The sequence below is a fragment of the Malurus melanocephalus genome, unplaced genomic scaffold (genome assembly GCF_030028575.1).
Source record: "Malurus melanocephalus ecotype Western Australia unplaced genomic scaffold, MMel_1.1 scaffold_790, whole genome shotgun sequence".
NCBI lineage: Eukaryota > Metazoa > Chordata > Aves > Passeriformes > Maluridae > Malurus > Malurus melanocephalus.
Genome location: NW_026624022.1, coordinates 28264 through 40408, shown reverse-complemented (window position 1 = coordinate 40408; position 12145 = coordinate 28264). Strand labels below are relative to the sequence as shown.

Below are 12145 nucleotides of genomic sequence, written 5' to 3'. Positions count from 1 at the left end.
GGCCAGGAGCTTATCACCACCTCGAGACACCTTTTGGTCTCTGATGGAAGGAAGGAAGAGGGTGTTGCTTTGCTGAACTGGAGATGCCCCATGGGATGGGGCTGGGGTGTCTGCACAGAGGTGACACCAGACAGCTGTGGGGTGGGGGAATGTGGGATGGGATGGGATCCATGGGATGGGGATCCACGGGATGGGATGCGGGACGGGGCTGGGGCAGGAGGGATGTGGGACAGGGCTGGGGGGATACAGGACAGACAGACTCACTTGTAGAGGTCAGGCTGTGGCTGCTCACACTCGATGGTGGCTGTGAGGGTGTCGATGGCCTCGTCGGTGCAGAGCACGGTGGTGTCCCGCACTGCATAGTGGGTCTGGGACAGGAGCACAGGCAGTGTCACCACGAGCCCCCAGCAACAATGCCACCCCCAGGGTTTGTACCCCATTATATAAATGCCACTATGTACAACTTATGAGCCCCAGCAGCTCTGCTGAGCCCTCACCATGCTCCCACACAGCAGCTGGAGCATCTCTCAGTGAAAGAATGACGTCTGTAAAGCTCAAGAGAAACCACAGCAGAGAGGAGCTGCCGAGTGTCTCCCAGTAAAGCATCCACCAAAGCACAGCATCCCTGATTTCACCCTGGGATTTATCCTGGTTGGGATGGAGGGGAGGCTGCAGGTGGCCCTGTGGACAAGGGGTTCTTGGGGAGCACCTCTCCTGGCTCCTGACAGAACCAGACAGCAGCTCCAGCACCCAGGGAGCAGCACAGYGCTGGCAGACTCCCAGCTATTTTTAGCAGCTGCTGCTGCAAAGGTTCATCTCTCATAATTAACTGAAAAGCCCACAAAGGATCTGCTCGCTGCCTTTCAGGCTCTATTTATAGGAGCTACTCCGAGCTCCCAGCCACGGCGGCTCACGGCAGGCTGCCTCACCCCATCCTCACAAACAAATTCATTAAAATGTTCCCTGCACTCCTCACGCTTGTGCCCCTTCCCTGCTCATCCCAGGAGCAGCACCATGCTACACACACTCAGCTGGGGCTGAGAAACTCCCACCCTGCTGCTGCCTTGGGAACCTGCCTGGCTCTTCCTATGGGAAACACAAACACAGATGGATCTCCAGCACAGACCCCAGCTCTTGTGAAACACCTCAAAGCTGTTCCTGCAGTGCCCAGCACCAAACCCAGTGCTTGGGTGGGGTTTTTCATCTGCTGTTCCCATCAGCAGAGATGCCCTGCAATTACTGAGTGATGCTTCAAAGGCGCTTCCCAATCAATGCCACGATCTTTACATCCTTCAGAGTATTTAGAAAACACGTGTTCCTTTAGCCAACCTATGGCCAAAGATTTGTGCTTCAAAGACAGAGCCCTGACAAAATCTCTTTTACAGTTCTGCTCGAGTTTCACTAAATCAGGCACATTCACTCAACCCAACATGCCYCAAACACCAGAAAAATCCCCACCAGGAAGGCAGCAGATATCCCTGCAGATGAGGTTTGGTGATGACCCAAACGTGCTTCCCTCACCCTCCTTTAGCAGCAAACCCTGGTTCCTAATGTTAGATCCATTTCCCCAAACAGAGCTGGCTTTTCTATTCCCTCTTCCCCTTCAAACTCCTCTTCACCTATCATGAAACAGGAGACAGCTCCCAGTCACCTACAGGAATCCACAACCACGAACAAACACAGTGCTGGATACAGAAACTCAGCACTGCATCTCCAGACTCACAGTTGGGAAGAGCCAAGRCTCTGCAGAAGTGATGTGAACTCATGCAGATAATACACCTGRCACAAATCAGCAATAGCCTTTGAACATGGGGAGCTATTTTTAGSCTCAAGCCACTTCAAAGCTCCGACTCCTCCTCACTGGAGGAACCAGGACTGTGCAGCAGCACTGCACCAGCTCCACACAGGTCAGCCAGAACCACTCACAGATGCCCTTAGAGATGAGCCACAAATCCCAGATAACACATATCAGATCCTCAGTGGTATTCCCAATGACTTCAGAGTATCCTGGAATGAATCATGTCATTTCAAACTATCTTCCACTCTTACTACTGCAGCTGCTAGTATCTGCATAAATATTTATCAAACTCAAGTGCAACCAAATGTTCATGGCTTCTGACGTATGYAAGTTTTTTGTTGTTGCTTTTTTCCCTAGGTTAGAGAAGGGGAGACAGAGAAAGAAAGAAAATAAACTGAAGATATTCATCCTGAGCAAAACCAGTATTAAATTTCACCACTTGCTTCAGGGAAAGGGAGAGAAAATCCCAGAAGCGATGCTTTTCTCACACTGGTGAAAAATTCCCCAAAYGAATCTAGACATGCTGCTTCAAAGAAGTCCCTGATCTCCCTGGAAATGCCAGGGTGAGGAATGGGAGGGATGGCAGGTCCTGGGAAGGAGCTGGAGAGCTGCAGGCACTGCTCCACTGATGCACCACAGCTCAAAGAGCGGCTGGAGCAGGGCAGAGCTGACACCCACTGTGATGGGCACAGGGCAGCCCAGCTGGATCGATCAACAGCAATCCAATTTGGGGCACAGCCAGCACAAATGGCCCTCAGAGACAAAACAGAGCACAAACAATCCCCCGGGGCCGCACTGCTGACACACTGCAAGCACACAGGAGGAGAGCTGCTCAGGAGCCAGGCACAGGGCTGGGTTTACCCATAGCACACTCCCCACACAAGCAGAGCATCTCCAGCCCCCAGCCCCACTCCCACACGCTGCCCCWGCCATCCCCATCACCTTGAAATTGGACTCTCCATCCAGGCTCGCTGTGGTGACGTAGCAGGTCCCATCAATGCTGCTGGAGGCCAGAAAGATCAAATCACAGGGGAAGGTCTCATCTGCTTTCACTTCTACTATGTCTCCAACCTAGAAKAARGGAAACATTTACAGGAAAAGTCCTCTCAATTGTTGCTAAATGGTTATGATTTAGCTTCTCTCAAAGCCTAGAAGAGATCATTTTGGCCAAAAGGTAACCTGGGGTCCAAAGTGTGCATGGATCCCTGAGCATCATCCACAGCCCAATGGGGTGATCCAGCCCAGCACTGACTCCGAGCACCCACGTGGCACAGTTTGTATTTATTTCTCTGCTAAATCTTGATGGAGCAAGAGGCTGCACTTGCCTGAAGTGTGGTGTGATAAATTAATGTCAAAGCTAAGTGTGCTTTCCTGGTGTCCTTGGGAGAGTTGGAAATAGAAGAGGACTGCCTGTCCTGGAGAAGTGSAGAATGCTGACAGATCTGTCACTTGTCAGCCCCGGTACAGCTTTTGTGAGACAGCTTTTCAAAAGCAATCAAAGGCAGCTTCACTCCTTAACTGGGAGGAGCTCAGAGCATCTCACCCCAGAGTGAGCACTGGGGCAGCTGAAAGCCAGCACCTCCCTSCTGCCCTGCCCTGTCCCCTCCCCACACACCTCTGTGCTCCCATCACCACATGAAAGCTCTCTCTTAACACTTACCTTGATTTTTTCACTCTCTTTCCGAACTTGCTTTGCATTTTCAACAACAAAGACGTTGCTTTTGTTCACTTCGTTGTCAGCTCTGTGCCTCARCCAGTCCTCGTAGCCCTAAGGCACACAAACACAGGCAACACAAAGTTGTAATGAAGCAAACGAATGGCAAAGGAAGAGTGAGGGTGGAGAGGGACACATTAAAACAATGAATCAGGCAGCCAGTCCTCAGACCTCCTTCATGCCTGGCAGAACATCAACCAGTGCAGCTCAGACAGAATCAATTTATTTTAAAAACTTCATATGCATATTTGACAGATTCAGTACAGATTAAAATACCACATTAAAAATAATCTATATGCAGGGCATGCAACAAGCAGCTGAACTACTGTAGCACGTTTCTATTATCCTCAGCATTGGAAAGAACAGAGTGGTAACAGGAATAATACACTCAGCAGCCTGCAACTCTTTCCTATGGTAACGCAGGATGAGACTCTTCCTTTTCAGTCCTCACTGGAAGAATAAAATACTGAGATTTGAAGCAGATAGATTTCATTCTAGCTCTCCCTTTCCAGCCCCTGTAGAAAACCTTCTTTTAAAATTTCCTGATTGAGCAATAAATGGCACTTGGGTCTGTGATGGGAGACAAAAGGTCTTTTAACACTGCAGGAAGAAGAGAACTACATGTTTTCAGCTGAGTGGTAGAACAGAACCTGTCCTTTCCACCTACCAACATGGGAGCAGAGCGTGGGCTATATTTGGAGCACGTCTCTGCAAGGACTCAGAGAGAGCATTTCTAAAAAGAGAAAAAAATTCGAGAAACACCAGAACTACAGCAGTGAGCTTCACTGACCCTCAAGGCCTGCCTTCAACACCATTTTATGTGGCCAAAACAGGAGACACCAAGAACCACAAAAATGCAAATGCAAAATGCAGCCTCTCTTGAAAAGCACCGGTGCATGTCCCACCCTCTAAGAAGGGTTCACCAAACATACCAGAATATAATTCTGAGCATATTTAAATAATGTTCATCMTTTTCTCTACGTGCCCCAAAGAGCWYCTTCCCCCCACACTGSCAYCTGTACCTGTTTGATGGCTGTGACAGTGATGACAAAGAAGAGCGGGAGGCCACTGGTCACCGGGCTGGTTGGGGTGTCCACTATCACCTGCAGAGAGAAAATGCATTGCTGAGCCCTGGATTTTAGGCAGCAGAAGAAACCAAATTCTGGTAATGGTGGGGGGAAAGTTCTTATCCCACTGGGGCAAGTCAGAGCCCAGCAGAGGAGAAAGGGGAGGAAGGGCTGGTTCTGAAAGGGAGGGCAGTGCCAGTCACCCTGAACCACTGACACTTGGGAGGCTAAAAATAACCCCCCTCAGCCCAAATTACCTATGAAATACACTGCAGAACAGAACATGAATATTTAAGTAAAACAGAAAGCCAGGCTTTGTCTTTAAGCTCTCAGATTGGAGCTCAGAGCATGATTTAGGCACCTTGGGGYAGTGCTGGAACCTTCCTGAGCCCAAAGGGGCAGAGTGGCAGAACAGGGTCACTGTGGGAGGGAACACCTTCCACCTCCCAAACCAGTGCACCACAAATTGCCCATTTTTCCTGCTGTTCCTGGAGGGAATGGGAGCACGAGAGGCAGATGATGAGGGCTGGGATAAAGGGATGGGGAAGCTCAGCAGAAAGGCTTTGTGTCCCCACAAAGGGGCTTTGTCCCTTGTTTGTGCTTCCCTGGCACGCTCACAACACAGCACTATCTGTATATTTATTGTTTCAGGCTGCCTGTAAAAAGCTGTGYTAAGGACAGGACTCCTCTCATCAGCTACGTGGACATTTTTGACTGTGAAATGCTGCACACTGCAATATTACCCYGCACTGCTGAGCCCAGAGAGAAAAACCAGGAGATGCTGAAGTGGAAGAGATACACAAGAAACAGCCAGAAAAAGGCATGAGTTAAGCAGCAGGAGGGTAAATCACGATAAACACCAAMAATATTTGCAGGCACACAAAGGCCTGGCTCACTCAAATGGGTGTAAAAGCTTTCCAAGCAGAAGGTCTGGTAGAAACCAGACTTTGGAGGAGCAGCCTCAAGTGAGGGCAGTGCCAAGTGTCACACAAACACTGCACGTGTGACAGCCACTCACTGGGGTATCTCATGAAACTTAGGCCAGTCAGCCAGAATTATCCTGCAAAAATTGGACAGGTCTTGGAAATCCAAACAGAACTTAGGCTTTCTGCTGAGAAGAGCAAGTAGAGGCTCTCCTGCTACCCAACAGGAGAGTTTTCTGCTCTGGACAAGATGCAGTTGTATGYATTTATGTACAAAAACAATACCATTTCTGTCCACACAGATTACAGATACAGGAACACAAATACCAGATTTAGTGCCTGCAATAATTCACGTATGTATTTAGAGTTTGGTTTCTCTGCAAAAATCCTGTGGCTGGACACTACTCTTGCCCTTTGTGGCTGGTGAAAAGCTGAGGGACACACGAGCAACAAGCCAGAACAAAGGCAGACTGCTCTGAAACTATTTTTGAACTGATTTAGGACTTCAGCAGCTTAATTTGGATCCATTTAAAAGTGACAGAGTCCTCCTGTTACTTAATAGTTTATTCTTACGAGATTCCTTAGGAGACTAAGGAGCACATTCCAAAAGTTCTCTCTGCTTTCCTCCCCAAAGGGTCACTTTTCATTCCTGCTGCCTCCTAAACCAGCTTATTGTTTGTAAACACTCAGACTGAGCTCCACAGACCAGCCCCAGCAGATTCCTGTGATGCTGCAACAGGTGAGCCAAAGGAACAGCTCTTTGTGTCCCTGTTTATTTGTGTGCAGCGTGTTTCATGTTTAATGCATGTATTTTGTCTTACAAAGAGCTGAGTTTGGAGTCACACAGCAAGACATGTTTTGATAAAGCGTTTCATTCACCACAGGTGGAGCAGAGGCATCAGACAATTCCCTGAGCTGTGACACTTCACTCCTCACACAGCAACCAGGCAGGACAACCCCCTTAATTTGGAGACACTTAAAGATAAGCATGAACATTTAATTTAAGCTATAGATGGCATTCTTCAAGGTATAACCCTTGGTATTTAACATGAATGGAGTGGCCCTGAGTGCCTTTTTAAGGCAAGTGCCATCTCCAGAATGAAGAACACTGGGGCAGGTGMATCAGTGCTGTCAGCCTGGCTTTTGCTCACTTGGGTTTGTTTTTTCTCTAATAGATTGTGAGGGCTGCTTCCTGATTTTAGAAGTGCTTACAGAATAAAAACAAGGAGGAAGAGCCAGGCTCTTCTCTCACCTGCACACACCTGCACTAAAATGGGCAAGGAGCTATCCTGAGACCCGTTCTGTAAGTATAATCAAGAATATTCCATATTCTCCGTGGCCAGAGGGTCAATAGATAAAATGTAATAGCACGTCACTAAGTGGCCAGCTACACAAAAAGGACATCCTGACTCCAGGGTATCGCTTCAGTTCAAGGCAAATTACAAATTGGGTCTGACAAAATGGAGCAACGCCAGCAAAATGAAGAGATGGAGGCGAGCCAGCTGACGGCGGAGTAAATTGGCCTTTCATGTCACACTGCCAGGAGGAGCCACACACGGCTGGAKCCAGGGATCCCTGCTCCTGCAGCGGCCACCACAGTGCTGCAAATCACAACCCTTCACTCTGAGGACATTTGAGACACTCATCTTTTACACAAACAGCCGAGGAGAGAGCAACACCCCAGCCCTGAACCTGCAGGAGGCACCCAACAGCTGTAGAGGAGTGTTAATGGTTTGTATGGGAGAAAAATGCTATGTTTTTAGCTGTTTTGAGAAAAAGAGATTGAAATGTAGAATTAAYAACACAGGTGGCTTATAATTATAAATATTATTAATACTGYAGCTTTTGCAAACCTACCAATCATATGCTGATAAGTRAAAAGYGACAGCCTCACTGACCAATGTATGTTTGACACAAATGTATACATTATTTGCTAAAGAGGATAAAAGGAGCCTGTCTCAGAATAAAGGGATTACTTTGTGTGTGTGTGTATGTGTGATTTTGTGTCTGTTATTTTGTGTCTGCAGTCTGGCCAACAGTGACAAACAGCAGCCACAGGGCTGGGCTGGAGCTCTGCCCCATTTCCAGCCCCAGAGCTGCTGAACCCCACGCCTGAGGAGCTCAAAGGTGACTAAAGGCACTGCAGGGATTCTCCCAAACTCCCTCTGCCCCAGTGCATTTTGACACCTTGCTTTTCTTGGATGACAGAACAGAAAATGAGTGTTCAGTCTTCCTCAGGATTTGCCCCTTAACTCGAGCCACAAAGCAGAGCAGGAAAAGTTTGTGCATGCAATAAATTTGCTGTTTTTTCCAAGCAGAGCAACTTCCTGAAGCTTTAGGTTTCCAAAACTCATTCTACACATTTTCTGAATTTTACTGAGTACATCCTATCTCTCYTGCTTGCCTTGAAACTCACGGTATGAGACATTAAAATATCATATCACTTGGKGAAATACAGAGTTATGCAACAGAAATAGTAATGGTGACAAAAAATAGATCTTAATTGTGCAGCATCACGTGCATTTTCAGTGGTTGAATGATCTTAACAGTTAGATTAAGGTGTTTTTTCAATATTTCTGCAGTCATTCAAACCCCATCKCAGACAGATGCAGATATTTTAATTATTTTATGCCTTGGATAGTGTGGCAGAATTATAACACAGCTTCCAACTCAAAAAATTCCAAATCACTTATAAAAACACACAGTTTTAAAGCTCAGTTCTTGTCCAAGCTGCTTTTAGCATCAGTGCCTCAATAAAACCCACTCTTAGCATCAAGAAAGCTCTTACCTGCACGAGGAAGATGATGAGGAAGTAGAAGTTGGCAATTCTTCTAAACTGCTCAAAAAGGTTCTTGGGGAGGAAGTTCCAGAGGGTGTACTGTGGGGAGAGAGAGGGACTCACAACCAGAGCAGGGCACGTGGCTGACAGGAGCAGAGCTACAAAAAGGGAACTGTTCACCAAAGGGGAAAGGGCTCTCCTTCAATGGGGCCAGGAGGAGAATGAGCAGCMCTGGGGGCTCCAGGCAGAGCTGCAGCTCCTGGATCTGACCCCAGAGCACAGTGCAGGGGATGCAGAGATGTCACCGAGCTCCTGCTTCATCTTCCAGCTCCACTTCTCTCTGCTGGAGCACTGAAAAGCTGGAAGGGTCTCACAGACAACTTCTAGAAAGGCATTTGAGGACACGTGATTTCATTACAATATAATGCACAGTGGACAGATTTTTTTTCCAAATTCCCAAAATCACCTTAGAGCTGCTTTTGTGGAAAAAAAAAAAAAAAAACCAAACCAAAAACAAACCATGCTACCCATACAAATTCAGTATTAGGTTGTGCTTCACTACAATTTGCAGAAGGCTGCTGAATCATTTACTTTGGAAAACATTAAATTTAAGAACAACATGGAAAATAATGAGTCTAACATCCATCTTTCAGTCTTTCTGGAATAAAAAAGAACAAGCAGCCAAGTCTCAAGACCAATGACCATTTATTTACAAAAAAGAATGCTCACATCCCATGCCTAGCAAATATAAATGGAAAAAAAAAGAGCAAGGACACAACATTCAAAATAAATCAAGGAAGAACTAAAATTAGTGCTAAAGCATTTATCAGAGAGGGAACTGAGACGTGGGAAGGTGTCCTCAGTGAAGGACCCTCCTGCATGCCAGGGAAACGTCAATGGGAAWGCTGCTCAAGTTAAACATGGAGAGACTTAGAACTTTTCCCAAAAATAAACTCAGACATATAAAAACAGACAAGAYCCAAGACATATAAAGGAAAGAGAAAAATCCCCTTACAGCTCAAGTACAGCAAAACTGAAGCTTAAATGTATGCTGAGCATCCTGAATCCTGAGCACTGGGATACGTATCCAGCTGTGTTGACAACATGGAATGCCACTTGTTTGATATTTTACTCGAATTGGCTTCAAATCTTTTGAAATAGCTTCATGAATGTCATGGAAAAAAAGCTAAGCAGAAGGCAGATGGGTGTCATCACAGYTTTCCACCATAAACAAAAGCTGCATTAATACCATACAAATGTTTCCCCCCTTTCATCCAAAGGGGTAAACAGAGGATGGTTATTTCTGTCCTATCTCAAGAGGGAAAAATCCCACAGCACCAAAATCGAGTGAGAATCATATTTTTACATCCATTTATAAAATAATCCCACTCCCTTTTGCAAATCTCAGTTGCTGTTACTCATGCTGTGTTATACCTAACCCATCTTTTCTTCCCAAAGGGAATGCCAGAAAACTTTACAGGACATACTAAAAGAACTCCAACCCACAAAATCAACGTGTCCATGCACTTTGCACTCGTGCAGCCTACACAAAAGGAACTTGTACATGCTCTCACTGGCATTGGTAGGATTGAAAATAAAAAATAAAAACAGAAAAAAAAAAGAGACTAAGGGAGAGACAAACTGTGTGTACAAGGGCTGTACCAGGCTGCTCCACTTGCCAAGGGACCCTTACACCCACCCTTGGGGAATTCAGAGTCTCTGAGTGTCTAAATCCAGCCCCAAATCMAAGCAGAGCAAGTACACGAGCAGGACATCACCCACACGATGCTCACCTTGGACGAGACGATCCTGTTGTCGCAGAATTTCTGTGCCACGTACGCCTCAGTGTCAGCCACGGGCCGGTGCCCCACCACCACCGTGCGGGTSCCGACCCTCTTCTCCTCCCCAGCACACTGTCAGGGCAGCCACAAAGGGGAAAAACTGCTTTAGTTCAAAATAACTGCAATATTTGTATTAATAGCTCTGAGCTCCTCAGTGCACCGTGCTGTTCGATGGAAATAAGGCAGCTGGAACCCCAAAAATTCACTTCTCTGCCCCAGCCAAAGCACAAAGAATGAAGAAGAAGGGTCATTGAGCAAAACCAAGGCCACACCGAGCCTGAAACACACGTTTGCTCAACCATCAGCTGCCAGGACCACAGCCCATCCTGCACCCTGCCAGGACAGGTCACTGCACTCCTGTCCTGGGCACACAAGCTGCTGCCTGTGTGCACAGCCTGTGCTAGGTCATTTTTCCTTCTTGAAGGAGAATATATCTTYATCCAGCACTTCAAGTTATTAGGAATAGAATCTATCATCTACACATCTCCTCCTAGTCATGACCTGGAGAAGCCTTCAGCTTTGGGTTTATTCACTGCAAGGGGGACAATGGGAACTGTACCCTCCCTTATATTCACTCTTCTGTCCATGTAAAATGTCTCACCACCCCGCTGGTGTGCACAGATTTAGCACTTAAAAAACCAAAAGTGTCTACCCTTGCTATTTAAAAATCTCAGCTAAAATCACGAACAGCAAAGCAGACAGTTTCACATCACAGACTCCTCGAGATGACACACAGGGTGCTGGGAAGCCAGCTGGGCTCGCTGGGGGTTTAATTTAAAGCAGAATGAGATGTCACAAGCTCGTGTCAGGGGGGCTCGATGACAGCACAGTGCTGATGGTAGTGGAGAGGGACCAGGGGAGCTGTGACAATGACAGTGACAGTGGTGGGGAASCAGAGCTGTGCAGGGGGACCATGGAGCCACCCCACTCCTGCCATGGGCAGCACAGGACCCTGCCACCCCAAAGCCCTGCCAGGCACCCAGGCCAGGGGACARCACCCTGCAAATCACAGACAGATCCTTCCAATCCAACAGAGAGGATGGCATCACAGAGAACACAAAGTATCTGAAAGCACCAAATATCAGCGCTCTGCTACTTCAGTGCAACTATTAAATATCTGATTTCCAACTTCTTCCAAAGCCATTTGCCAGCTTGTGACAAAGCTGCCAGCACCTGCAGCCCATTGGAAGCTCCTGAGTAGATGGGGCAGCACCCTGAGCTCCATCAGCCTGACCAGCACACTCGAGCTTCTCAATGGATCATTTTCAAAAACAACAGAGCCTTGCTTTTCATTCTGTCCAGGTTCCCCTTTCATATAACAAAGTGTCCTCRCCACAGATGTTCACAGCCAAGGGAGAAGACCTGGCTGGCACCAGGAAGCACTAAAATTACACAGTAAATTTAAAATTCGCACTAAGAGCAAATGGGAGAGGGGAAAGAGTAGTCTTAGACCAGGCTAAGGTGTCCTTAGAGTTATGTTTTGCAATTTCAAGACATGAGTAGGGAAGAAATTTATCACAGTTTGTGGTTCAAGGGCATTAGCAGGCAGCRGGGCTGCTAAAACCCCAACAGATACTGTTCCTACTCTGCTAACTCACACTAATCCTCAACCCTACAGCTTGCTTGCTTTGAAACTCCACCAGAGCAGGTGCCAAAACCACCAAATCCCATCCCATGTCAGCTGCCCAGCACGGGCTCAGCCTGCCAGAGATGGATGCTCCTGGAGTGCCCTGGACCTGGCTCAGCATCCCTGCTGTCCAAAGGGCTCATTGGAGGCACCCTGTCCAACTGCAAACAAAACCCAGCCAGAGAGAGGCACCCTAATGAAAAACATGCCAAGACACAAAGGGCTGGGACCAACTGCTGCTGGGGAAAGTGTAAAAACCAAAAATCCAAACAGCTAAAACCAGTGGACCTGGAGCAGCAACAACTGAATGGATCCTCCACGCCAGGAGCAGGACCTGCCCAAAGGAAGCCTCAGCTCTGCCTTTCCCCTATTTCCCATCCATTTATGTGGCACCTT

At 47.3% G+C, this 12145-nt stretch overlaps 1 protein-coding gene across 1 annotated transcript in view; it reads right to left on the bottom strand.

The window, feature by feature from the left end:
* ATP11C (ATPase phospholipid transporting 11C) overlaps positions 1-12145 on the bottom strand; it is a 42239-nt gene that overhangs the window by 26218 nt on the left and 3876 nt on the right. The window contains 6 exon segments of the mRNA XM_057385114.1: positions 261-368; positions 2741-2869; positions 3459-3566; positions 4535-4615; positions 8291-8380; positions 10075-10194. Coding sequence (XP_057241097.1) covers positions 261-368; positions 2741-2869; positions 3459-3566; positions 4535-4615; positions 8291-8380; positions 10075-10194 — 636 coding nt within the window.